Genomic DNA, 27,267 nt, shown 5'->3' on the forward strand with positions numbered 1-27,267 from the left:
TCAATGTTTAGCTGTTGTTTGAAAGAACAACCACAGCATTTTGTTCAGAGTTCCAAACATTTCAGAGTCATGAACTGCCATTCCCATGATGTTTGTAACTCTGAGGTTCTACTGTAATACACCTCTACATTGACTTTGGCACAGGAGGTCCAAAATCCTGAAAAGGGCAACAAAAATTATTAGGGATTTGGAACAGGTGCCATAGGAAGAGAGATTAAAAAGACTGGGACTTTTCATCTTAGAAAAGAGGAGACTAAGGGGGGGGATATGATAAAGGTCTATAAAATTATAACTGGTGTGGAAAAAGTGAATATGAAAAAGTTATGTACTTGTTCCCATAACATAAGAACTAGGGGTCACCAAATGAAATCAATAGGTAGAAGGTTTAAAACAAACAAAAGAAAGTTTTTCTTCATGCCAGCCTGTCAACTGTGGAACTCCTTGCCAGAGGATGTTTTGAAGATCAGGACTTTAACAGAGTTCAAAAAAAATTAGATACATTCATGGAGGTTAGGTCCATGAATGGCTATTAGCCAGGATGGGTAGAGATACCAGGAATGGTATCTCTAGCCTCTGTTTGTCAGAGACTGGAAATGGATGACAGGACAGGGATCACTTGATGATTATCTGTTCTGTTCACTACCGCTCTGGGACATTGGGCATTGTCCACTGTTGGAAGATTGGATACTGGGCTAGATGGACCTTTGGTCTGACCCAGTATGGCCATTCTTATGTTGTTATGATATTGGCTTAAAAGCATGAGATTTAAAAAATAATGTTTGGGATTCTTTTCATTTGCCTGATGTTGTTGAGTCTTTACGTTTCACATTTTCAAGTTTTTCTTCACAACCACAATAGGGAAAAACAATTAAAAACCAACCAACCAACCAACCAACCCTCCTGAACAGTGAGAGTAGTACATGCCTGACTGCAAGAGCTGAGACTTTAACAGACACACCAATGCTGCATGATCTTGCACAGAGAGAGGACAAAACAAGGTGCAGGGCACCAGTGAATCAGGCTCTAAGGCCAAGATTATGACAGGTATTTAGGTATCTACCTTCTTGACTTCAATAAGAAGGCACCAATATATGTTTGAAGATTGTGACCTAAGTGATTTCCTGAGTGCTACAGAGGGACAGTCAGGGTCAAACCAAGGTTAGACTTTGGAATTATTTTATCATCTCTCTTTTGATTGTCTGGCACTGTAGTGTCAACGGTTAAGGTTCTTGTCTCCTAGTTGTGTGATCCAACAACTGTATCTCTCCCCAGCAAATATATAACAAAGGCAATAATAATTTACAATCCAGAGAGACCAAGCACCAGATTTTCACTGGTTATACTGGACTGAGCCCAGTATAATTCCATTGAGTTTAAAGGCGTGGCAGTGGCATACATTTAGTGTAAGGCAGTGAGAACCCCCTCAAGCACTATTGGTCAAATTTCACCGTGAGGGTCTTCCCACTGCAATAAATAGACTAACTTCGGCCGTTATCTCTGCATCTGTTTGGAAAAGCTCAAGTACTCTAGCAACAGAAGATCAATGTATTGTTACTATTAACAAATCTCAATTGGATTATTATTAATAATAAAGCTGCACTTAAGGGTAAACAATAACTTAACATAATTTGATTCTCACGTTGCCGGGTTACTGATTGGCCATTCATGTACCAATGCCCCGAACAGTTATTTCCCTTTCAAAATAAACAAACCTGCAAATAAAGAATTGCAGCAAGTGCAGGTCCTCTCCTGCCTGTGATTGGATCGGGCTGGCGGTGAGATCACGGGGGAGGTTGGACTGGAGGCAGGGAGGGTGGTTTGCGACAGCGCCTGGAGTGGAAGGATATTAACCAGTGAAAGTCTAGGGGGATTGAGGGTGCTTGTATCTGCTCCAGCTTCCCTGGGCCACGCTACGGGGGTAAGTAGCAGCGATGGAATCTTAGAAACGCTAACGTTCTGTTTCCGAACGTTCGCTACCGTGGCCTCTTGGACACATGTTCCCCAGAGGGGGTTCAGCCCAGTTTGTAGAAAGGGTGGGCTTCACGTTTGGGGTGTATGCAGAGGGGCTGGGGGTGCACTCTCGGGGCAGGGGAAGAGGAGGGGAGGGGAGGGGAAAGTGATCCGGTTTCTTTTCACTGATCGGGGTTGCTTTGTTGTTTGGTCTTAAGCGTTTGTTGTATTTTCTCTTAGGAGATTAGTTAATCTTTCAAGGGATGGGTGACTGGAAGCGGGGAAACGGAAAAAGGATTGGTGCCTGGCTCCTTTTCCCCTCCCCCTTTGCTCTGGCCACTGCAGATCTCCGGAAAAAGAAGGGTTATACTTGGGGGGGGAGGGAGGGGAAGCTCGTGTCTGAGTGTAGAGGAAGTAAGTGGGGCATGAATCAAAGTTTATTGCGGGCTGGTGGCGGCTTGATTTAAAATCGAAGGGGAACACAAATCGTAGATCAACACTTAATCTACTCTTACATTGAAAATCTGTTTTTTTTTTTCAAATATACTTGTCCCTTCCCCCAGCAAACAAGTTCTAGCAGAAGAGAAGGAAAGCACTATTTTCTGTTGCAACCTCTGGAATATGCTTGCCACCCTTTTCCCCCGTTATATACCCTGCACCGAGTCTAATCTGATTGCTTGGGTGAGAACCAGAAGAGAATCCAGTGGGAGAGGATGGGGCATGAGTTCCTTTCTCACGAGACTCAACCCCTCTGCCCTTCTCTCAGCTCCCTGGCCTTGAACTAGAAACCGTGGTGACGGGGTAGGGGCAGCAACTGCAGAAAGACCGCTTTTGTTTAATTGAGCCTTAAAAGAAAGGAACTTTTGCTGGGGCAGCAGCAGAGAGAGGAAAAAGACTCCTGGCAGAGTCTGGACATTAACAGCCTTGATTAGTTCAATTAGAAGAAATAAACGACAATAAATCAGCCACGCTGCCTTCTAGCTAACAAAAAAGGTCCAATGTTTCTCATTTGTGTTTGTCTCTGGCAGGCAGCAGCTTCTGATCATGAAGAAGAAAGCAAAGGCTTGGAGCGGAGGCTTGGATCCTTGGCTCTGAGCCACATGTTGTATGTAGCACCCAAAGCCAGGAGAGATGTGTGTTCCATAAATAACTCTTGCTCACACATACTGTGCCATGAGCTTAAGACCTCTGGAGACAGGGATGATTTTGTTTTGAGATAATCTCTCTAAGCGTGCCAGTGACACAACTGATCTTTGGGGAGGGGGAATGGAGGACTATACAACCAGAACCTATGGCACCCATGGACTGGACAACAGACCTCTCTTTGGAGAAACTTCAGCAAGGGTAAGACCTGACTCCACTTTGAAGAGATCTCTGACCAGGAACGCTGTCCTTTCTGAAGCTGCGGTAGAGTTACTCAGAGTTTGGCAAAAGCAGTTTTTGGAGTATTTTTGTGCAAGATCTAGCTTACTCATTTTGAGAGTTACAAATTGTGCTTTCTCCCCCAGTGTTTTTTTAAGTTGAGTTGCTCCAGCAAGAAGTACTTCCACACCCGTAATGGCACTTCTCAGATGTACAGTTGCCTCTAAAAGGCAGGAGGCTGAGCGGGATTTTGTTTGATCTACAGGCACAGAGGCCAGCCACTGGAATTATTTGCAGTTTGAAGAGTCCTTCAGAGCCTCTGTAGGATCCTAGGTCAGCGTGGCAGTTGTGGCTGCCTTGCACAGGGTCATCTAAAAAATGAATGCTATGATTGTGCAATGGGGATGGCGTGTAATGTGGTCATGACTTGCCCAGTTGTGAGGGTGATCAGATAGTAAGTGTGATAAATCATCACACTTCCGTTTTTTTCTTTTGCAGGGTGGATATAGTTGCATATTTAAATCAAAGGCCCTAATAACAGGACTTCTGGTCATCCTACCAGCTGCATATGCCTAGCACATGGTGTTTGTTGCTCAGTCTTGTGGGATCTTCTAATAATGGGCTCTTTGTGCTCCAGCAACTTGGCAAAACACGATGCCATGGCAAATTTACATCCAAATTCTCTGGTTTCGTGGGATTATTTCAGAAGGGGGCAGGGATTGTCTCTTAACTTTTTTTTTTATTGAGATAACTATGGATTTGTGAGTGGTGGACTCAGCATCTGACTGGAGGTCCACACGCTAGAGGCATGGAGGAACAGGAATTCTTGAGAGAGTCAATCAAGCTCCCTATCTTGGCTTCATCACCTTTGAAATGGTGGGGATATCTACTTGCTAGGGTACGGTGAGGATTAATTAGAAAATGTTCACCTCATGTTTTGAACATGAGCTGCTTTATGGGAGATACTAAGGTACAACTAAATTCATTGTAAATTAGTGGTGGTAACTACTTCTTGTAAAGGTGCTTACACTAGTGAGGGTTTAAGCATTATCCATTAGGCACAATAAGAACAGTGCCTAGGACCTACAAAAAATTAGGGCCTAAAAAATACATCATTGACTTGAAAAGAAAATTCCTAAATCAAACTTAATTTGCTGTCGTTAGTCAACAACTAACATAGTTATATAACACGTTAACTATTAGGTGTATAGGTGATAGAGCAGTTCTCCCTTTAAATTAGATTACATATAAATATATAAAGGCCTATGATTATGAGACTGCCTAGAGCCTACAAAGACCCTGGGTGGATAAATCCCAGGTTTGGCTCCTCTGTAATGCCTAAGCTTACTCGGTGCTTAAATTTTCAGGTAAAAGTTTGCTCTGTGCTGAAATTTTGCCTCTGGGTTCGAACTCTGCTGCCTCACTCTTGGGCTGTGTTTACACTGGGAAAGGTTGGTGAAGAAAGTGCTGTCGACGTGCGAAAGTTGCCTGTCAAACTAGTTTTTCTGCTTCCTATTGTCGACATGGCCACACTGACAGTGTGGGTGAGCATCCCACAGTGCAATGCTGCGGGAAGGCAGAGCTGACCCTGTGCTGCTTGGGAGAACTCAGAGTATCCCATAGCGTTCTCAGGCCCTGGGAGCAGCATCATGAGTCGCTCTGTGAGATCTCCGGGCTGAGGAATGTCAAAGCAGCACAGCATCTGTCCCCCTCCCCCTGCAGCAGCAGTCTGCCTGCCACTGCATTCCTAGTGCAGAGCAGAACAGGAACTGTCCAATGATTTGTTCTTTGTTTGTTCCCCATAAGAAGCAGCTCACTCAGCTGTCAGATACTCCTCCGGAGCTTTGAAAGGGGTGGGCTGCATGCCTGCAGGTCGGGTTGCCAGGTGTCCAATATTGACCCGGACAGTCCGGTATTTTCGCCGCCTGTCCTGTAAAAAAATTCAGAAAATACCGGACACCTGAAATGTCTGGTATTTTCTGTTTTTTTTTCCCCCCTGCCAGGAGGCAAAAATACCAGACACCTGACAACCCTAAGACATGCTTGGCAACTGGGCCCAGCCCCCCCCGTCACCCGCTCCCTCTGCTTCTCGGGGGGGAGGGGTGAGCTTGATCAAGAAAACAAGATGGCCACCAGCAAAAAGACCTGAAGCATGGAGAAGCAATGCCTTCCCTGGGTCTTAGTGCTCAACCTCTCCCCTCTCTCACTTAAAGGGGCCATACTGTTTTAATGTTGTTTTATTTTTTTTGCTTAATAACTTTCAGGGTCCCTTTTTTTTCCCCCCGGTATTTTTTTTCCCCAGTGGTTTTTTTTCCCCCCGGTATTTTTGGTTAAACCATCTGGCAACCCTACCTGCAAGGCAGCAGGGATCAAAACAACGGAGCAGAACCAACAGGGCAGGCATTGTGAGATATTGTCAGAAGCTAGTTCTGTCCATTTAAAAAAAAAAAAAAAAAAAAAACCAGCAAAGTCTATGCTGGCTTTTTGTTGACAATTCAAAAAGGGGAAAAAGAAAAAAAAATTCTCTCATGTGTGAAAGTTTTGTTGTTGCCAACCGTGGGTGTTTTTCCTGACAAAAGTTGCCTTCAAGAGTGAATGCTCTTGCTATTTTGTCGACAAAAGGCAGTTTTTGGCGACAAAACTTGGTAGGGTAGACAAAGCCTTGGTGTCTAGGGCATCAGAGTGATTCGCCCACTGGAGGAAAATAAGTGTTCTCAGCCACCTAAATGGCTAGTTAGACTTTGAGGCTGCTTACAGGATCAGATCCCCTTCAGAATTGAGGAGGAGGGGTGAGGGCTGCCTGTCTCATAACTTCTAGCCAGTGGTTAGAGTGTTAACCTGGGTCTCCCCTCTGCTGGAGGTGAGGAAACGTGGAAGACCACACTTCAAATCCTTTGCAGAGTTCTCTACCATGAGGCTGTTCTAATGTGGAGCTTCTTCCATCTCTCCTGTTTGTACCACTGTGGATTTAAAAAAAAGAGTAACTAGAGAAGGGTGTCCCTCTCCTGGGGCATCTCAACCAGAGTATGTGTACACAGTAGCACGTACCTCGAAATAAGCGATGCAATTTGAGCTACACAAATTGTGTAGCTTATTTCTAATTTACACAGCGCTCATTTTGAAATAAATCGCTATTCTGGTGTCTTCCTGAATCCTTGTGCAACGAGGTTTACAGGAAGCCGGCATAAGAAGCCTGTTATTTCGAATGTATTTTGAAATAACGAGTGTGCTGTTAAGATGCGCAGAATGCTATTTCGGGATAACAGATGCTGTCCAAAATAATGCTGCTGTATAGATGTACCTCCCACTGGTCTACAGAGTCAGTCTCTCTCTGGCCCAATGCTTGTTCCAGTGGGGATAAATTCTTAACCTCTCATTGGGACACAGAAAGAATGAGTGACCCTACAATGCAGTGATTTTGGTGGCCGAATCTCTAGCTTTCTCATAGTGTATCCTCGTAGCTTCAGTGGTAGGGCTGGGTTTTGTAGAGCAGGCAGACTCGAGTTCTATCCCTGTTGCTACCATGAAATTTTGAGTGGGCATAGCATGCAGCTGAGTGACAGCAGAGAACTCCTGCCTAGCTGTGGATTTGTTACCGTGCACCTTGAAAATTGTACCTACCTGCTAACTGTGTGAGAACCCTGGAAAAACAGCCTTTTGGGCTCTTTGTACATCGAATGCTCCAGAAAGAGCATTAGTTGTGTTCTGCTATTGTTGTTCCCGGGAGAAACCAAAAAGTGCCAGTCAAGGTAACTGCAGATGGGCTCAAAATGTAAGGGGTAAATATGCAGTGAATATTTAAGAGGGAAAGAAGAGACGACGAATGCCTGTGCGAAGCCTTATTGACTGTGGAAGACCTCAACATGGAGTTGATCGAAGGACCGGAGCCTACATTTTTAAAAAAACTCTTCACACCACATTAATTTCTTGCCCCTTGTTTCAAGAGTGGGCGTGACAATATAGTATTGATGCACTCTTATCCACACTGAAGATCTCCATTTACCCTTAGGACAGGTACAGCTTGGACAGCGAACGGGGTAAAATTCCAGTGTGACTCAAACCTGATCTGAAGGAACCATGTTTAGACTTGAATACCAAGGGTGCTGGCCTCTGCCTTACTCTTTACTTGACACTAGATCTATAAGAAAACCAGGTGGACACAGTTATATTCTAAATAACCGTGTGTAGTAATTGTTCCCAGACTTACAAAGCCTACCTACGTACAGTGCTGCTTTATAAGGGTTCTGGTGGCTTTTGCAGGAGAAGATTGGGAAGCCCACTATTGGGTTTCCAAACTACTGACCTGGGTACGCCTCCATTCCTGTACACTGCAGCTTCTCCGAAGTCTAATGGCAGTGTGGGTGATGAGCTGTGAAATTAATAAAATGGACACACTTTCTCCAGGAGCCATCAGATAGACGTCAGTAGAGCCCTGCGCAGATACAAAATTGGTATCCGCATCTGCAGCTGCAGAAATTATATCCATGGATTTGCAGGGCCCATTCAGTAGACTAGTCTTAGCCATCACTCTAAACTGAAAAGTCATGTCATATATCAATTAGGGTGCTGCTCTTCTCCACCTTCCCTTGCTTCCTACTCCCACGGGCTGGGTTGTGTGATAATTGTGGGATCTGCAGGATCCCTGCACTGCTGGCACCAAAGTCCTTATTAAATGTTGCGGGGCCCTCAAGGCATGACAATATGGATGTAAACTCCTGTTTAATTACTTAACTGGTTAAACTTTGATTAACTGGTTAACCGATTTAAACAGGTCGGGGGGAGGGGATGAGCTAGAGCGACCCCCCTGCCCGCTGTGGTTGGGCTGGAGTGCCTCCTCCTTCCCCCCCTCCCCCGCACCGCACCCTCCCGCTGAGGTCAGGCTGCTCCAGCCCCAACCAGTTAACCATAACCAGTAAGCCTCCCCCACTCAGGGTGAAGCTTACCAGTTCATCTTTCACATCCCTACATTTCAGGTGTCTCTCTAAAACCTCGGCATTTGCTGAAACCAAGTTGGGTAGGACTTAGCTAGTGTGTAGGACTTGTCCAGATCAGGTTTGAGTTACAGTGAACCCTCGTTTATCGCGGTAGATAGGTTCCAAACCCGACCGCGATAGTTGAAAATCCGCGAAGTAGGGACACCATATTTAACATGTATACAGCGAGCCCTCGCTACTTCGCGGTTCGACCATCGCGGATTCACGTATATACATAATGTAATGAAAAAAGTCTGCGAAGTCGTGAATCCGCGATGGTCGAACCGCGAAGTAGCGAGGGCTCACTGTACACTGGAATTTTCCCTAGTTTGCTGTACATGCTAGAATTATGGTACCATAACTTCAGACTTCTTCATTGAAAGTACAGCATCTGGTGCTGCTGGGTGAAAGCCAGCAGTTAGCAGCCTCTTCTTTAGTAGGTGAATGCCAAAACTGTGACTCTTCCCAAGCCTTCCCCTTCTAGCTGGGATTCATCCTGACCTGGATTTCTGGATCTCTCCTGCTCTGATTTATTTTGCTCCTCCAGCACTGACTCATAGGAAGACTGGGCAGAGCTGAAGTGGACCATATAGAAAACACGGAAGGAAGAAGTGGGACCAATAATCAGTGAGGATCGGACGGAGATTAAAGATAATCCTGGCATGGCTCAACTCCTAAACAGATACTCTGCCTCAGTTTTTTCGTATGGCTAATGAAGAAGTTGGGGGCAGTGGGAATGAGAATACCGAAGTAGAAATGACCATCTCCGAGGCGGAAGTCCAACTCAAACAGCTTAAGGGCACTGAATCAGGGACTCTGGCAATCTCCATTCAAGACTATTCAAGGAACTGCCACATGAAATGGCAAGATCAGTAGCAGGGACTTTAAGGAATCTGTAAATTTGGGGGGAGGGATGGAGGTACCTTCTGACTAGAACTGCTATTTTTTAAGAAAGAAGAAAGAAATGATCTGGAAAACTCCAGGCCTGTTAGTTTAACCTCAGCTGTGTGCATGGCCTGGAAGAAATTTTGAAAGGGAAAGTACTTAAGGACCGAGAGGTAAACAGTAATGGAGATAAAACGCAACATGGTTTTACAAGAGGCAGACGGTGCCCGAGCAAAGTGATCTCCTCCTGTGCAAAGAGAACAGGTGTTTTTTTTGATACAGGAAATTGAGTAGATTTAATCTCGCTGGAGTTCAGTAAGGCATTTGATACATTCGCACATGGGAAATCATTAATTAAATTGGGCAAGATGGGGATTAATATGAGAACTGAAAGATGAACAAGGAACTGGTTAAAGGGGAGGCCTCAACAGGTCATATTGAAAGGTGAACTGTCAGGCTGGAGGGAGGTTACTAGTGGAGTTCCTCAGGGGTCCAGTTTGGGACCCAGTCTTATTTAACATTTTTAATGACATTGTCACAAGAGGTGGGAGTGTGCTAATAAAACTTGTGGATGGCAGAGAGCTGTGAGGTGTTGCCCGTATGGAGGAAGATGGGGGCTATCATACAAGATCTGGGTCATACAAGATCTGAGTGACCTTGAAACCTGGAGTAATAGAGGGGCTAGGAAAGTGAGCATGCAAATTAAATAGTGCACTTGGGGACTAATGCCAAGAATTTTTACTACAAGGTGGAATATATCAGTTAGAAGCACCAAAAGGCTGGATTCACTCTTGGGGAGGCCCGGGACTAGTAGATTTTGTGTGGTTCTCCTAGGCTCTGGGGGTGGGGCCAAAAGTGAACTGGAGGGGGCTGGCAGAGCTGGAGGTAGGGGTCTGGGGTTTGGGTGGGTGGTAGGGTGCAGGAGCAGGCTGGGGGTGGGAGGGCAGAGCCTGGGTGGAAGAGTACAGGAGCGGACTTGAAATGAGGGTGCAGGAACAGGTTGGGGCCGAGAGGGTGGAGTCTGGAAGGGAGGGAGTGCTCCAAGAACAGGCTGGGGGGGTAAAGATGTGGGGTCTGAGCAGGAATGGGTTGGGGGTTGGGTTGTGGAGTCTGGGCAGGAGGAGGGTGCAGGGTCTGGGTGGGAGAGGGCAGGGGATGTGGTGCCTACCTGGTATCGTTCCGAGAGAGGAGGCAGTACTTGTGTATTAGTACAACTCTGCACGCTGCAGGAAAGCACTCCCTGTAGACCCCACCTTTGCAGTTCCCATTGGCTGGGATTTCTGGCCAATGAGAGTGACAGAAGGCGATGCCTGCAGGGAGTGATTTCCTGCAGTGTGCAGAGCCGCTTCCTCCTACCAGACAGAGCCCACTGGTTGGATTCATCTTGCATTGACCAGGCCTGCGAGGCTTGGGGGGGGGGGGCCTTGCACGGCCAGAGCATGAGTGCTGGCTCCCTGCTTGTAGTGGGGGAACCCCAAGTCTCATGGGCTAGATCAAGGCAAGGCCAGAGGTTCCACACCCCTGCTGTAAAGCATATCAGGAATCACTAGGACTGAAGGGCATCCCAGACCTGGCTTTTCAGAGATGCCGAGCAGCCACAACACCATGGGAAGTCGATGGTGCTGCTGGTATTCAGCATCTCTGAAAGTCAGCCCTGTACAAAGGCAAGCTCTTGAAGCGGTGACTAGAGCTATGTCTACCACAACCTGTGCAAATGTGCCAATGTGAGAATTACTCCTTGCAAGGCTGAGGCCCATAGGCCGGTGCCGTGTGCCTATTGGCTGACTGGTTCTTCAAGCTATCAGCTCTTGTCCATGTTGAGCAGATCCTTCCTGGCATTAGGCACCTAACTCGTATGGAAAACAACCAGTACAACTTGGTTATAACTAGAGTTCTACTAGCATGGCTAGGTTGGTTAAGGGGGGCTGTAGGGATCGTAGCTGTGTTTGGACTAGGGATGTTAGTTTAACTAGTTAACCAAAAAGCTGATGCTTATTGGTTAAACCAGGACTGGGCAATAATTTTTGGTGGGGGGCTACTCCAAGATTTTGGTAAGTGGTCAAGGGCCACACTTTTCTATGGCAGAGGTGCAGGATCTAGTATGGAGATTGGGGCAGAAGGGAGGTTGGGGTAGGGGACTGGGGTGCAGGAGATGGTGTGGGGTCTGAGAGGGAGTTTAGGTGAAGGAGGGGGTTGTGACCTGGGGCAGGGGCTTAGGGTGCAGGGTCTGGGAGGATGTTTGGGTGCAGGAGAGGATTCTGCTCTGGGGGAGAGATAGGAGGGGGTACAGGGTCTGGAAGGAAATTGTGACCTGGGACAGGGAAGTGCAGAAAGTTTGGATGGTGACTTGCGGGAGGGAGTTGGGATGCAGGGGTGTCAAAGACAGGCTCTGGCTGGGAGGTGCTTACCTAAGTGGCCCCCAGCCAGCAGCCCTGCCTGCAGCACCCCCGAGGCAAGCTGAGCTGGATGACTGCCTCAGACTGCACTTTTTGGGAAAACTTCTTCTAACTTGTGTGTGGGGGGAGGGGAGAGAGTTTTAGTGTGCGCAGCTTGGTCCACACAAGTCAGTTAGTGTGTGACACAAGTGCTAACAAAGTTTTGCTTTGAACATACAAAGTGCTAAAACATGCTAAGCTCTGAAAAATTAGGCTCTAGGTATCTCAAGTGGGGCACACACAACCAATGGTCATTTGATGATGATTTTGACCATATTCCTTATTTGAAAATGGGGTTACTAATAGCCCTGTCCTCTGAGAGTGTGTGAAAATAAATGGATCAAGTTTGGAACCAAAATTTCCCGCAGATTGCAAATTCTAACTTTTTTTATCCCGTATTGGAACAAGAAGCCAACATTTCCTGAAAAAGAAAATTACCCCCCCTCCCCCCCACACACATAAACCTCCCCAAAACAAAAACAGTTTGGGGTCATCAAAATAATTTCTCTTAAAATAATTTCATTTCAACTTCTGTATTATATTAAAATAGTATAAATAGAAGTCAAAACAAAATGATAGTTGAAACGAAGCATTTCTACCTTTTCCCCATTTAACTTTCCTATAAAATATTTTGGTAAAATTACATGTTTTGATGGTGAACTGTTTGGTCAAAAATAGTGCGAGTTGGTCCCCTCTCCTCAACCTCCCAACAGGTGTAAGCTGCTTGGCTACCAATCATGAATGCAATGTAGAAAAGGCAATGAGAAAGCTAGTAGTTCTGTATTCAGGGCAGGGCTTGAATTGTGGGAGTTAAATGAGGCTGTTTGTTGAATCATGAGGATAAAAATTAGCTACCTGTTCAGTGACTGCTGTCATCCTGTGTACTGAATGAGGTGAGGATCCTGTGGAAAATACTATGTGATTATGTAATTAAACCTCCGTATCACAATGCACAAGGGGATGGAATCAGAGTTGCACGGGCAACATTTAATCTGGGCAGTGGCTACTTTTCAGTCTTTAGTGTGCTTAACATTTTGGTGTGCACTGCAGTATGTTAGTAACTATGCTTTCTTGCATGATAACCATGGAGAGCAAAGCCCTTTCTGCAGGCGAAGATCAGATCACAGCGGCAATTGTATTTATCTCACCACATTTCGTTGCCTACATGCCTCTCTCCTGACCTGGTGGGGATTGCCTCTAGAGCAGGAGTTCCCAAACTTTTTGACACGGGGACCAGTAAATCCATTCACGAACTTTTGGAAGACTGGTACCGAGCCGCGGCCCATAGTTTGTGAAACACTGCTCTAGAGGGGAGGCATAGATCTGCTCCGCTGGCCCTCTCTATCCTTGGGCTCTTTGCCACTGAGGACGACAGCTGTAGTGTGTATTATTTACACCTGTGTGCTGGCAACTCCACTAACCTCCTGTTCTCGCTGGGCATGTCTACACAGCAGGGCAAAAGCCGAAAGAAGCTATGCAACCTCAGCTACGTCACTTGCGTAGCTGAAGATGAAATAGCTTATTTCGGCTTTTGGTGCTGTCTGTGCAACAGGGAGTCCGACTTCCCTTATTCCTCGTGAAATGAGGGTTACAGGCGTCGGAGTAAGAAGTCCTCCAGCTCGACATTATTTCGACATTCTGTTGAAATAATTGCTTATAGTGTAAATGTGGACTGTTATTTTGGAATAACTCATTTATTCCAAAATAACACTGTGTAGAAGTACCCTTTGGGTATTGGTCCAAACAGACATCAGGGTCTGCTTTTAGTCACTACTGACCTGTGTCGGTAGTCAGAGGGACCAGAGATGGGAGGCTCCATCCCATTAACAATCCCTTTAGCCATCTCTGTTTCCTGCTTATAGATGTTTAACCTTTTTGCTGTACTAAGCTGTCAGGAGCTGCAGTGTCACTGTGTGCTGGGAAATACAGTCTCAGATCACTTCTGCAATCCTGGGATTTCAGGATCAGTTACTCTAATCTCAGTATCCTGAAATACCTTGTTCTGCTGGTGGTATATTTGGAACTTTTTAGCCCCTCCCTTCCCCCCCAAGTGGGGTTAACCTCAAGTCCCTAAAATGTTGTTTAATTGCAACCGTTCCTGACATGGGGATTTAGACCTTGAAATGGAATTGGTTAATCAGCTAGATTTAGCTGTTAAACTGACCACAAGTTAGAGAGCTGCTCCTGGCACAGACTTGTTGCTGCTTTAACTGTCACTCTGACTTCATGTTTACTGTAATTACTGATGTGGGATTGGGGTCTTTGATCAGCTGTCTTGTGGGTCCCTGAGCCTGAGGGATTCCCTACTCAGGAGCATGTCTTGTGATTTCATCGTTTTGGGATTGAATCGAACTTGATACACAAGCAGAAGGAAAAGTCTTGTCTGACTCCATGAATGAGCAAGGGGTTTGTTTATTATTATTTTCAAAAGCAGCTGATAATTTTGGGTGCCTAATCTGAGATCTTTTTATTAAAGTCAGGCCTGTTTACATGGTGAGTACGATCCGGCCCCAGAAAGCCTCCTGATAGGTACCCAAGATGACTAGCTGCTGTTGAAAAATCTTGACCCATGACCATTCTTTGATGTCAGCCCACGTGAAAGGACCATGATGAAATTTTGTATTTTCATATTCTGGTGTATTTAAAATGGTGTTACACTTGTAGGATGTCACTTTAGATTTCAGGGTTTTTTCCTGATCCTGCTTGCATGCTAGGGAGCTCTGTATGGAAGCCTGCGATTTCTGGATCCAGCAGCGGTTGGTTCTGCAGATAGCCTGCGGGCAGATTGAGCTGTGCCTCTCAGCCTGCTTTCTCTCTCTCCTCATTCTGAGAACTAAGGAATACAAGAGTTTTGCAGTGAAACTTTTCTGCAGGAGCGTTAAAGAAAAACAAACTTCTCTGGGTAAATGCTGTGAACAAAACACCTGGGATCTGTGTTCTTTTGTAAAGCTTAATAGCAGTTCCCACTGTCTAAATCTGAGATGCTTGATCTTGGTCCTTCACCGCTGCCATGAGCGGCTTTCCCTCTTCCTGCTTTAAATAGTATCCTCAGTGCAGGGGAAAATGAAGACACACAAAATAACTTGTCCCCCAGTGTTCCCTTAGCAGGAGTATGGACAGCCGGGTTCAAATAGGGGGCACTCCTCTCCTCTACCTATATACAGTCTTCGGTTGGTTAAAACATCTGTCTACAGGCCTGTGCACCTGTGCACTACAGGAGCTGAGCAGCTGTTTCACCTCCAGGGTGGCAGCACATTTAGCACTGAGCTCCATATGAGGGACACAACTTACAGCGCAGACAGATCTCTAAGTACCATGGATGTGGAAACTATGCCCAAAGGTGAGGTGATCTGTCTAGGGTCTCTCTGCACATATGTGATGGAGGCAGGAACAGAACGTAGGTCTTCAGCACTGAGGCCCTTTGCTTGTAAGCACTGTCCCTTTAGGGCTCCCAGTTCTCCAAGACTGGCCTGGAATCTCCAGGAAATAAAGTTTAATCTTCAATTAAAGACATCGTCACACAAAGAAACCTCCAGGAATTTGACCAACCAACGTGGGCAGCCCGACTTCTTTCCTGTTTGCCATTGCACAACTTCTCCTTGGCAACTTCAGTAACTTCCTAAACGTGTGTCAAGGGCCATTAGGGAAGTGCTCAGGATCTCTCAGTGCAGCTGACAACAAGGAGACAGGTCGCTATGTCAGCCAGCAGGCTCTCTGCCACTCAGTAAGAGCCCCACGGGCCTCTACAGGCCCACAGAGTGTGGTCTGACAACAGATACTTTAGGCTGGGGATGCTTAGCTAAGAGCTTGCGTGCAAGCATCAGAAGGATTCAGTCACTCTCACTGTCTCACCCTGCTGTGAGGGCGAGTGGGAGAACCTTGCATTAGACCATTAGTTTTCAACATGGAGTCCAGGCCTTATTGGGGGTTGCAAGCAGTTTCGGAGGATCCATAAACCAGAGGGCAGGGCTGGCGTTAGATTTGCTGGGGCCCATGGCAGAAAGCTGCAGCCCAAGCCCCGCCACTGAAGGCTGATGCTGAAGCCTGAGCAACTTAACTTTGCGGGGCTCCCTATGGCGATAAGCAATAAGCAAAAGACTTACGCACCCTTCGCACCAAGCCACCTTCTTCTACACCCGGCTCTCGACGGATCAGAGAAAGTAGCCTGGTCTGTGGCCACAGCCATTGTCCTGAGATGGGCCTTGTAGTGAACACCTAGGTGTCAATAACTCCCTCCCCCCTTTTTCCCTCAATACAAAATCCTTGGTATTCCTCATAAAAATAATTGTTTGGTGTTTCTCGGTCTTAAAAAGTTTAAGAAACGCTGCTCCAAGCCATTAACTACTACAGAATTTGAGCCTTGTAGAAACAAAAAACCCATCCAAATGTGATACATTGGTCAAGTAATGCAGCATTGCTTTGAACTCTGCAGACTGCTCCTTTCTTACTGCTGCTTCTCCTGGCTCTGCACAGCAGTAGCAGAATGAAACTAACCAAATTGATCAGTTTCATTGCCGTTCAGTTGCCTGTGGTAACAATGATCCCTTCTGAAAGAAGAGAGGGGGTATGACAGAAAGCTTCTTCCCCCTTTCAGCCACTAGCAGGAGATGGAGATTGACTCTTCAGTCCTTTGCTAGCTAGAGGCTTATGTGAAAGTTGGTGCCCCTTTACTGCGAATCCCAGAGCTCTTTGTGATAGCCAGGGAGGACAGCGTGGCTGCTATGCCCAGCGATGGGTGACAGTAGAGCTAACTTTCTCACCTCGCTGGAGCCCTCTGAGTGATGCTTGACTTTCAGATCAGTCTAGTGAGCAGGGAAGTGGCTGGCAAACTTCTGAAGTCTTGCTGTCTCCTGTGCACTGTTCACCAGGAATGTTACAGTTCTGCCTGCTGTCGTAAGGGGGGTGTTGCAGTGGCATAGGGCTTCATTGTCATCAAGGTTCAGGTGCAGCAATGGCCTCTGAAATTAAACTGAGCTGTGCCTTGGATCAGAAATGCGCCTTAGTGGAGAACTGCCATGGTCCTTGGTTTTTTCTTTTTTTCTTTGGTCCCCATTAACGTTCCCAAGAGCTGTCATTGCTGAAACTCAAGCTGCTCTTGGCTCTGTGATTGAAAGGCATTACTCTGTGCTCTCGTGCTCTCTGCGCTGTGTGGGCACATCCTTGGTTAGCATCTGAAATGTGTACTGCCAGGAGGGAGCCTGGCCCCATGGCTGTGAACCTGGGCTGGAGTAGAGAAATGGACTCAGTTCCTGACCCTGCTACTGACCTGTTGTGTTGTCCTGGGGTGAGTTGCTCTGTTTCTCTTCCCCCGGCCTTGTTTGTTTGGCTGTCAGCTCCTTGGGGCAGGGACTTTTTCACTATGTCTTTGTATGGCACCTGGCCCAGTGGGGGCCCAATCTCTGATACAATTTCTAGGTGCTGCTTTGGTATAAATTACAGGTTGCACCTACAAAAACCAGCACACTCTGGTCTGGCAATATCTGTGATCCAGCAGGGACTAGGGATGTCAATGTGTAGACAACTATACGATTAACTGAGCAACCTGTTCGTCTTGCCGACTACATGCATTTCCTCCCCCCTTACTGCCTCTGTATCAGAGGCAGCAATGAGGGGTGGGGAGAGCAAGATCCGGTGCCCATGAGGAGCTGGTTGGGGGAAGCGTGGGGATGAAGCCCCTTGGCAGCCCCCAGGAGCACAGGGCCAGAGCTTGGGCTGCCCAAGGAATCAGCAGCAGCTGGGTGAGCAGCCAAGCCGGGGTGTGTGAGTGTCGGGGGGGGAGGGGGGCAGCCTGCAAGCAGTGGGCTTGGGGGCCAGTGGCAGGGGACCTCCCCTGGTCCAGCAAATGTTCTCATTTGGGACCAATCTGGTCCTGACAGTGCCGGACTAGGGAGGTCAAACCCATCCTGTCCTTTCTGGGTTTTTCCTCTACTTATCAAGGGTCACCATGAGCATGAATCTTGAAATGGCTAAAAGTACCTTCAGGTAACACAATTGGCACTGTGGTCGGAACACTTCTGGGGGTCGGAACACTTACTTTCTTTCCCACCCTTCTCCTCACAGCCACTTTCCTGCACCCTCTATTAATCAAGAGCATCCTTTCTCCTGGGCAAATGGGTGAGCTTATTTTGAAAGCTAATGAATACCTGTTCTGTTTGGTTGATGACAACTTAATGTCAGAGTATAACATGCCCTTCCTTGCCCCCCCCCAGATTACACCTAGGCAGAGTTAATAGTTTCTTGGCACAACATTATGTTTCTTGAAAGCCCCACACAAATATTGTTTTTTGCATCTCACATTTTAATTTTAAAAAACTATATTTAAAAATAAAATTAGCCCCAGGACAAAGTGGCTGTCAGGTTAGAACATGGTCTTGTCTGTGACAAATGCTTTCAAATCTTTGTGACAGGGCTTGACAGATTAATAAAAGCATTCTCCACTTTAAGTATGTACTAAGGTGTAATTCTTTAAACATTTAGACTTGCTAATGATCTGAATATTGCTATTCTATATGTCTGCTCCTCTGCATATGAATCATTTTGGCATGTACCTTGGGGAACTGGTCATCCTTGGCTTCAAAGTACAAAGATGGTCGGTGGTCCTCCCCGAGCCCTACAAACTTGGCATAAGAACTGTGTCTGGCTGGGTTCTCTCCTCCTTCATCATTGCTGGGAATAAAGATTGTATGTACCAAATGAGGTGTGTGAGCTCTGTGCAATTCTGCTGGCTTAGTGGGTTGATACATATGTATGAGGGTGCGGTAACACAGGAAAGATGGTGGTGTTGTGGTGTATGGGTTTTTTTTTTTAAAGCCACTGTTAATGCATAGGAAACAGAATCCATTCCTCTCATTGAGGGTACGTCTAAACTACATGCCTCCGTTGACAGAGGCATGTAGATTAGACAGATCGGCAGAGGGAAATGAAGCCGCGATTAAAATAATCGCGGCTTCATTTAAATTTAAATGGCTGCCCCACTCTGCCGATCAGCTGTTTGTCGGCAGATCGGGGCAGTCTGGACGCGCCACGTCGACAAAGAAGCCTTTCTTGATCGGCACAGGTATGCCTCGTGAAACCAGGTTTACCTGTGCCGATCAAGAAAGGCTTCTTTGTCGACGCGGCGCGCCCAGACTGCCCCGATCTGCCGACAAACAGCTGATCGGCAGAGCGGGGCAGCCATTTAAATTTAAATGCAGCCGCGATTATTTTAATCGCGGCTTCATTTCCCTCTGCTGATCTGTCTAATCTACATGCCTCCGTCGACGGAGGCATGTAGTCTAGACACACCCTTAGAATAGGGTTGGGCTCTGCAGGGCTTGTAGAAGTTGAAGGGAGCTGAAGGTTCCTTTTGCCATTTGAAGTCAGCAACTCTTGCTCTCAATACAGACTAGAAGATCTCTAGTAAAGTGTCGTTACATTTCAAAGTAGAACATCATAGAGATGAAGGATGGAATTTAAAACATTGGTTTGTCTTGTCTACTTAAATTTTAAGTTCCTTGGGGATTGAGCCCCTCAACCATAGTGCATAGTATAATAGCACTCAGGATTTCTACTGGAGCCTCTACGTGGTGGTGTAATACACACACTAATTACACGTTACGATTATAAATGAGAGGACTAAGTGTGTTACTCTCCTTTTTTGTCTTCCAGGATAGAATCATCAACTTAGCTGTTGGCAGCTTAACATTCTTGCTGCTTATAGTAAGTATTCCACTTCCTAAACTATTTCATTTCTTTCTAAGGTCCAAATCCTAATTCTGTTAGAAGTTTGATGGCAAAACTTCCACTGACTTGAGTGGGCCCAGGTTTTCGCCCCAAGTGCTTCCAGTAATTTGACACCCTTTGCCTTTAGGGAAGGGAGAACACAATTTTCTTTTGGGCAGCGTTATTTGCTGCTGCTGCTTTGAGGGAACTGAGTCCTTTTTAAAAACAAGTAAAAGTTCCCAAAGCCATGTGAGAAAGGAACTCTTCAGCAAGACTTCCTGGTACTGGATGATATTTTTACATGTTTGAGGCACCCGTTGCTGTGCTATCTCTCTGTGCTTTCTCCATCTCTTAAAAGAACCAACTGCTACCACAAAAATAAGCCTACTCCATGTTCTGTGATGGCTCTCAAAGGCAGGAGAGTCAGTGGCTGCCAACGTGATGGGTAGCATTTGAAGACTGACTATTCAGGGAATTCGGCCTGTTCTTGGAAAGTCCAGATAAAGAGAAGCCTTTAACAAAAGCAGGCTAGAACATCATGCCTGTCACAGAGAACCTCCTGCCTCACTGCTCCCTTGAGCTTCATCTTAGGGACATGTAGCCAAAACATCCCTTCTAAGCAATAATGCTGGGATGGACCATATGTAGGGAAGTGGTTTGGAAGACAGATGGGCTAGGTCTACACTGGCGGCTTCTTGCGCAAGAACAGCTTGCGCAACAGTTCTTGTGCAAGAAGTCTTGTGCAAGAACACGTCCACACTGCCATGTGCTTTTGCGCAAGAGCATCCATGGCAGTGTGGATGCTCTCTTGCGCAAGAAAGCTCTGATGGCCATTTTAGCCATAGGGCTTTCTTGTGCAAGAAACCCCTGCCATGCGTCCACACTGCCCTCTTGCGCAAGAGCTCTTGCGCAAGAGAGCTTACACCTGTTAGAAAAGAGCGTAGCTCTTGCACAAGAAGCCCTCTCTTACCACGCCGTACTGTAAATTTTCTTGCGCAAGAGAGGGAGAGCAGTGTGGACGCTCTGCGGATTCTTGCGCAAGAACCCGCCAGTGTAGACATAGCCATGGGGACCATGTACATAATTTATAAACATGACCAGAACCTTAGAAGTAAATTAGCTATTGAAAAGAGTAAGAGACTGCAGTACTACTTTGGCTACCCAAATGTTAAGCTATATAGTCAGTTGGAACTTTTGAGTACCCCTCAAAGTTAGACCCAGTTATATAGGGCCTGATTTTGAGGTGACAAGGTACAAGATAATGATGCAAGACCTGCATCTATGAACGATGGTTACAGTCCTTTGGGCAGAAGAACAGATGTCTGTCTTATGTGGACATGAGGACTGTAGTGGGCCATTGGATGGGGATTAAACTTCTTAAATCAGTTGTACAATTATTAAGGTACTGGTACTTAGTTATTTAAAAATTAGATCCTTAGTCCTTTCCACTCTCTCATGCCTCCATCTTCTTCATGCCTCTTGCCATAGTTCCACAGTATGATGGGCAGAACTTTGGTTATAATGAGACACACCCCCAAATTGGAATCCTGAATTGTTTCCTTGGTCATTTGATAACTCTGCTTATCTGAGTGGGCACTGGTGTGGGTTTTTTTTGTTTGTTTTGCTAGTGAAAACGTTTAGCCTCTGTATTTCTCTGTACAGGTCACTCTGATCAGTGCTTTTGTCTTTCCTCAACTACCTCCAAAACCAGTGAATATATTTTTTGCTTTCTGCATCTTCTTATGTAGTGTTTCTGTTGGCATACTTGTAAGTATCACTACATTTATTGTGAAATATATACAGAATGTATTACTTATGTACCTAACATATCATGTATTTTTCATAATACTGTAGTGAGCTAGCTCCACCCAACCTCTAGATTGTATTACATGTGGCTCACTTGAAAGCTGGTAGGCTATACTAAAGTCCAGATGAGGCATTGGCCCAAAGTAGCCATGCTGTTATGTTGAGCCTTTATTCTGCTAGTGTAGGGGGACAATCTCTTCCATTCCAATTTCTGTGATCCTATTGCTCCCTACTGAGCATACAGGCCACAACATCCCACTATCTAACACATGTTCACAATTGGCTTTTCCCTGTGCTTGCTACAGAGAGCGTACAGGTCTCATTGTACAACAAAAGACCATGCTATAGCTAGAGGATCTATTTAAATCACACAGCACAATTAGCAGATTTCACAGAGATTACACATCTCAATTTGTTATTTATGCCATGGCCACTACAGTGTGACTTCTCAGATGGGGAACCCTGACCCAAAAGGGGAGCATAAGCCTATTGTAGGGGAGCCTTGGTATGCCAACCCTTAGTTCTTTGCTGCTGCTGGCAGTGGCGCTGCTGTTAGACCTGGGCAGCTGGAGATCAGATTTCACAGTCCATGACAGTTTTCATGACCATGAATTTTGTAGACCTCTAGCGATGGTATGTCTTCTTACAAAACAGGCACAAATTAACATCTGTACTGGTGAGAGTTGTCACAGGAAAGAGGATAGGGACACAGTTAAATTTGGCATCTCAAAGACTTTCTGGCATTCACTAGTAAGATTTTTTTTTTTTTTTTAATTTGACTCATTTGTTTAGCCATAATTCTGAAAGCTAGGGAATTCAAACAGCCATTGAGAACTCTACTTTAAATGTTAATGGCTTATTGACATTTATTTTTAAGGGCTTGTTTACAATGTCTGTTTTAACTACACTACAATGTGGATTTTTCTCACCAAGTACCATAGTTAAACTGACCTAACTCTTAGTATGGACCAGGCCATAGGCTGTGTCTACACTGGTGTGATCTTGAGCCAAATCAGCCACTCTTGCGCAAAAACTTGCTGCCTGTCTACACTGGCCGTGTATTCTTGCGCAAGTAAACTGACGTTCTACTGTATAAAATCAGGACTTCTTGTGCAAGAACTATAATGCTCCTGCTCAGGAATAAGCCCTCTTGCGCAACTGTTCTTGCGCATGAGGCCAGTGTAGACAGGCAACATAAATTTCTTGCGCAAGAAAGCTCTATGGTCAAAATGGCCATCGGAGCTTTCTTGCACAAGAGAGTGTCTACACTGGCATGGATGATCTTGCACAAACGCACATGCCAGTGTAGACACACTCTTCTGGAAGAGTTTTTGCACAAGAAGCTGCCAGTGTAGACATGGCCTTAGTGTTTGCAAAGCAAGGTCACCAGCCTCATCTCTTGCATAATTAACATTTCTCAAAACAAAATGGTGTTAGTCTAGAAGAGTGATAAGTAAACAGTGTGGTACTGGCAGGCAATATATGAGAGGTTAAGATCTTCCTGCATTCTACAAGAATACTGAGAGAGGTTTTCAGTGAGGTTTCTAGCTATTAAGCAGCAAATGCTCTCTCCTCATTGGTCTGATTTAAAAGAGGATAGGGGGTAAATAAAATCCTAGAAGTTCTTAGTTTCACATAGTTACCTACTCTGGCACTGAATTGTAGACTGTTTATTTTGCATATAAATACCTGACTTTATTTCTAATGCAACATCACTCTCTCCATTCTAGATCTACTGGTATCGACAAGGAGACTTGGAACCTAAGTTTAGGAATCTCATTTACTACATCTTATTTTCTATTGTCATGTTATGTATATGTGCCAATTTGTACTTCCATGAAGTGGGTAAATGAATGTGAGATTGTACTTAGAACCACCCTAAAAAGGAGATAATCAACTGGAGAGGGATGAGGAAGTGGGTTGGTCGGAGATACTCAGTACATGATTTTTTCATGTAAATGTTGATCTAAAGTCCCTCATGTTGGGAAGAATTATTGCCATACACCGTGACATTTTGCTTTTTTAAGAAGAGCTAATTTTGCACTTACTGCACATTCCAAGTATATTGATGTTTCAGAAGGGGACAAGCTTTTTCATTTTGGAAAAATCCGCATTTTTATTGTACAAATAACTGCAGCATTGCAAAGGTCTGTAACACAGAATAAATAAATGGCATCTTACAGTTACATAAGACAAACTTTTATTTTTGTTTAAACTGCTATACAATTGTTTGTTCCCTAGGCAACCTTTTGTTGAAACTACAACTTAATTTCACATTAACAAAACCACAGACTGAAAGACCAACTTTGATTATGAAGAGCTAATTACAGAAATAAATAAAATAATTTATACATCAGTCTTTAATTTCTATAGTTATTTTTCCCCACACTCACACACGCACACTTAAAAGGCTGCTCAGCCTAGTGTGTCTGCTATGAGCCTGAAGTGTTGAATTAATTGCTTTGCACTGCTTTAGGGACATAGGCTCAAACTATCACTGAGCTCCTTCTTCAAGACCTTGCCAAGGATGTTGCTACCTCCTTGCCATCCCCAATATTAATGTGCTGCATACAACTCATGTTCAGAGAGATAGCTGGAAGTGTAATGAGACTAGCTAGTTAGGCAGGCAGTCTCCACCCTCCTTGGCATAGCCTATGAAGAGTAGAGGCTTTTTTGTTCTCTGAGCTTTAAAGAGATGCTGGTGGACCTCAATAGCCTTCCCTTTCTCCTAAGTTTCCCTTTTATTGAACCTGCTGTAGTGATTTTTTTTTTTGTACTTTAAAAAAAGTTAAAATCTTTCACATCTGATCTTTTTGCAACTCCCTCCATTGCCAGCAATGGACTCTTCAGAACAGGCACAGTGAAAGACAACCCTGTAAGCATCTGTAACTAGTGTCCTATGTGCTGGGAATACTGGTACATCAAATGACTGGGAAAACAGACCCCTTCTGCCATGCTGCTCCTGCCCTTGCCCTCACCTTTGAAAGTCACTGAGCAATCCTCAGCTACATTTCAGAAGGAAAAGTAACAAGTTTTAACTCTAAGCCAGTAAGTGCAGAAATCCTCATCCATTCTCCATGTGTGCAAACAAATTCTTGCTGCTGCACTAACAGGCTAAGTCCTTGGCTCCTATCCAGTTTTCAAGGTGCATAAAATCCAACACAAGGGCAACAGCCAGGTCAATTACTGACTGGTTCCTAGCAGTGTGCAACTGAGACTCTTAATAACCCCTTGCTGAAAAGCAGTGAACTGGGGTTTGAGTTAGCTGCTGTACCCCTTTACAAATGAGGTAAATATTCTTATAAGCAGTAAAAGTGCATTGTAGCCATTTCAACTAAAGAATGTTTTAAATATGTGGATTGACTTCTTTCTTTGGAAGGTAGTACAGGGTTGCCACTGTAATTTCATGATGCAAACAGATTCATTAAGAAAACAGACATGATACTGCTTCTTAGTGACAACTGACTAAGTCTTCAACATCCTTTGAATCTTCAGAATCAGGACTGTCCAAACATGAGCCAATAATGTGTGATCCCTCTCCATGGTGTTGCAAGATAGGATCTGCAATGAGCCATAACATGTTAGACTCAAAACTTCTTGTACTGCTATAAAAAACATATGTTTTGAATCAGTTTAAATAAAACTATTAAAATGTAGGACAAGCCCACTTGTAACAATGACAGGCAGAATTGAACCTGGGACCTCTGGAGCTTACCGCATGAGCTAAAAATGCAGCTACTCTTGAGACGTGCTAGTTCAGGGGTCAGCAATCTCTAGCTCTCAGCCCATCAGAGTAATCTGCTTGATTTTGCGCAAGTTGACTGTTTGCAGACATGATCCCCAGTGGTCATGGGAGGTATACAGAATTACACACTGAACAAAAATTGCTGATCTATCTCTAATTCAAGCATCACACTGAGTGGTTTCCACAAAGGCTGGAAATGCTAACACCCATCAATGTTCTTTTAGCTACAGTACAGGTAATGTAAACTAATTAGTTAGCATGTAACACTGGTGCATTGGAGGAAAACAAACTGATGCATAACATCCGTGTTTTTTAAAAAAACCTTTCAAATCCTTTAAAGAGGGTGATTTCTAAAGTTTCAAACTAACAATGATTAGGAAGGTAAGTTACAAGAAAATTCCATGGATAAAGGCTATGAGCTCCTCTAATCATTTTGTGCATCAATTACCATGTTGAACTAAAGAATCTTGTTTCAGGCCTATTGCATTAATCAAATGTCTGATATTACCTGTTAATGTTGTCAGAGGTAAGACTGATTCATTGTCTATATCATCTGATGTCTGAATAAAACCATGGGGTGAAGGAACAATAAGGACAGTTTCATCGCCTATTGCAGACTGATCAACTTGTTCTTCTATGGCTGGAGAACCTAGGTCCTGCATGATGTAAGATTGAAGAAGAGATTTATCCATAATGGGATACAGAAACATTTGCTTCTAGAAAACTGAGCATTGTGCTAGCTGAGGTTGAGATCTTTCCCGAGTGAGTAGTAGTTAGGAGCAGAAGATGATTAACATATTCAAAAGCTCTGTCATAAACAAACCACAATGGCTATCAATCGATTTTCTTGCTGTTGGCTACACATCTCTTTAGATGCTCTAAGATGTGTGTTACATATTTACATACTTTTCAAGTTCTGGTCCCCATGTAGATAAGAGGGCTCTTCAGTGTAACAGTTATAACACAAGCCAGTAGTTAAAATGTGAAGCTAGACAAATTCACACTAGAAATGAAATAAATATTTAACAGTGAGAGCAGCTTAACCATTGGAACAACTTACTAAGGGTTAGGGTGGATTCTCTATCTCTGGAAACTTTTAAATCAAGACTTCGAGGGTAAATCATTCTCTAGTTCAAACTCACCTAAGCAAGTCTTATAGCCTGTGATAACACAAGAGGTAAGACTAAATCACAGTAGTCCTTTCTAGCCTTCTAATCATAAATATAATCCCTTTCTGTGAATTTATTATGCAAGTTATTTTTTCCTAACACCTTACCTACACTTCTCCTTGAGTCATAACTACAATTTCACTGCTGCTTTCACTGTCAAATTTTAACTACTGTAAGCACAGCTAAGGAAGAGCGAACCTTGACTGGTGTCAGCAAAAGGCTTATTATAGAACTGCAGGGATGACTGGAATATGAAAGTAGCTGGATTTTTCATATTCCCAGCGGGAATATGCACTGCGTGGGTGGGCTACAGGCCATTGTTTAAAGCGTGCATTCCCAAATTGGGGGTGTGTGAAGAAATTCCGGGGGGGGGGGGGGGGGGGCACGAGGCAACCCAGCCTCTCCCCCGTCAATCCCACCCTTCCCAAGTTTTGCTGCAATTTTTGTTTTTCGGCCCTGGTCAGTTCCTATTTTTTTCCTCAACAAGTTTTGCTGCTGTTGGGGGGTGGTGGTGGTGTCACGTGAGGGTTTCTCAAAAATCAAAAAGGGGGCGTAATGCCGAAAAGTTTGGGAACTAGAGGGATAGCTAAAATGGTCCAGCAATTTTAGTAAAGCCCGTTCCCCTTTTTGGCTTTATTAGTACCACCTTTATAGCTGGCCAGCCAGTTGGTTGTTCCTTATCAGTTACTGTCAAGCAATGAACATGTGCCTGTGATGTCAGTATCACAGCTGGATTCTCCCTCTCTACTCGGACCCTAACTTGCACTTCTTGCTGCAAAGTACGGCTGTACCTAATTCAATAAGGAAGAAGCCTGCAGAGAGCACAACATAGCTGGACCTTCCAACACTGAAGAGTGGTTCCTCGGCCTACACTGAAAAGCTGGCCCTCAAGGTACAGGGGACAGAGGGAAAAGCATGTGAACGCTTTTCCCAGACATAGTTATCAAACCCCTGCAATTAATCCACACCTCCCACTCACTGTAACAACTGTAATGGCAGCAGTTGGGGAAAAATAAATTCTCTCTCAAATGGAAAGTGAAGTTTACAAAGGTCTTGAGTCACTCTTACTTCTGATTACTCTTGGCTAAAATACTCCAATCTTCACTAGTGTAACTGCACAGACTCCAAACTTGTTAGCTAGAATAAATAATTGAAAATTACCAATTGAATTTGCTTTTTCTTTCTAGGATAATTAAACAACCTAAAAAAACCAGTTACTCACTTTCTCATGACTGTTGTTC

At 44.8% G+C, this 27,267-nt stretch overlaps 2 protein-coding genes across 3 annotated transcripts in view; one reads left to right on the forward strand and one right to left on the reverse strand.

Moving 5' to 3' along the window:
* Positions 1-1,761: 1,761 nt before the first annotated feature.
* On the forward strand, positions 1,762-23,051 carry TMEM243 (transmembrane protein 243). Its single transcript, XM_006117123.5, has 5 exons — positions 1,762-1,918; positions 2,979-3,294; positions 19,253-19,303; positions 20,969-21,073; positions 22,843-23,051. The coding sequence occupies exons 2-5, from the start codon at positions 3,217-3,219 to the stop codon at positions 22,963-22,965; spliced, it is 357 nt and encodes a 118-aa protein (XP_006117185.1). The 5' UTR covers positions 1,762-1,918; positions 2,979-3,216; the 3' UTR covers positions 22,966-23,051.
* A 150-nt stretch (positions 23,052-23,201) lies between these two features.
* The window catches only part of DMTF1 (cyclin D binding myb like transcription factor 1), a 54,228-nt gene continuing 50,162 nt past the window's right edge, over positions 23,202-27,267 (reverse strand). For both annotated transcript variants that reach the window (XM_075926131.2, XM_075926126.2), the window contains exons 16-17: positions 25,366-25,513; positions 23,202-24,673 (exon numbers count right to left, since the gene is read on the reverse strand). In XM_075926131.2, coding sequence (XP_075782246.1) covers positions 24,564-24,673; positions 25,366-25,513 — 258 coding nt within the window. In that variant the 3' untranslated portion in view covers positions 23,202-24,563. The remainder of the gene's footprint in view (positions 24,674-25,365; positions 25,514-27,267) is intronic.

Source organism: Pelodiscus sinensis, chromosome 1, assembly GCF_052426305.1.
Source record: "Pelodiscus sinensis isolate ZL-2025 chromosome 1, ASM5242630v1, whole genome shotgun sequence".
Taxonomy (NCBI): Eukaryota; Metazoa; Chordata; order Testudines; family Trionychidae; genus Pelodiscus; species Pelodiscus sinensis.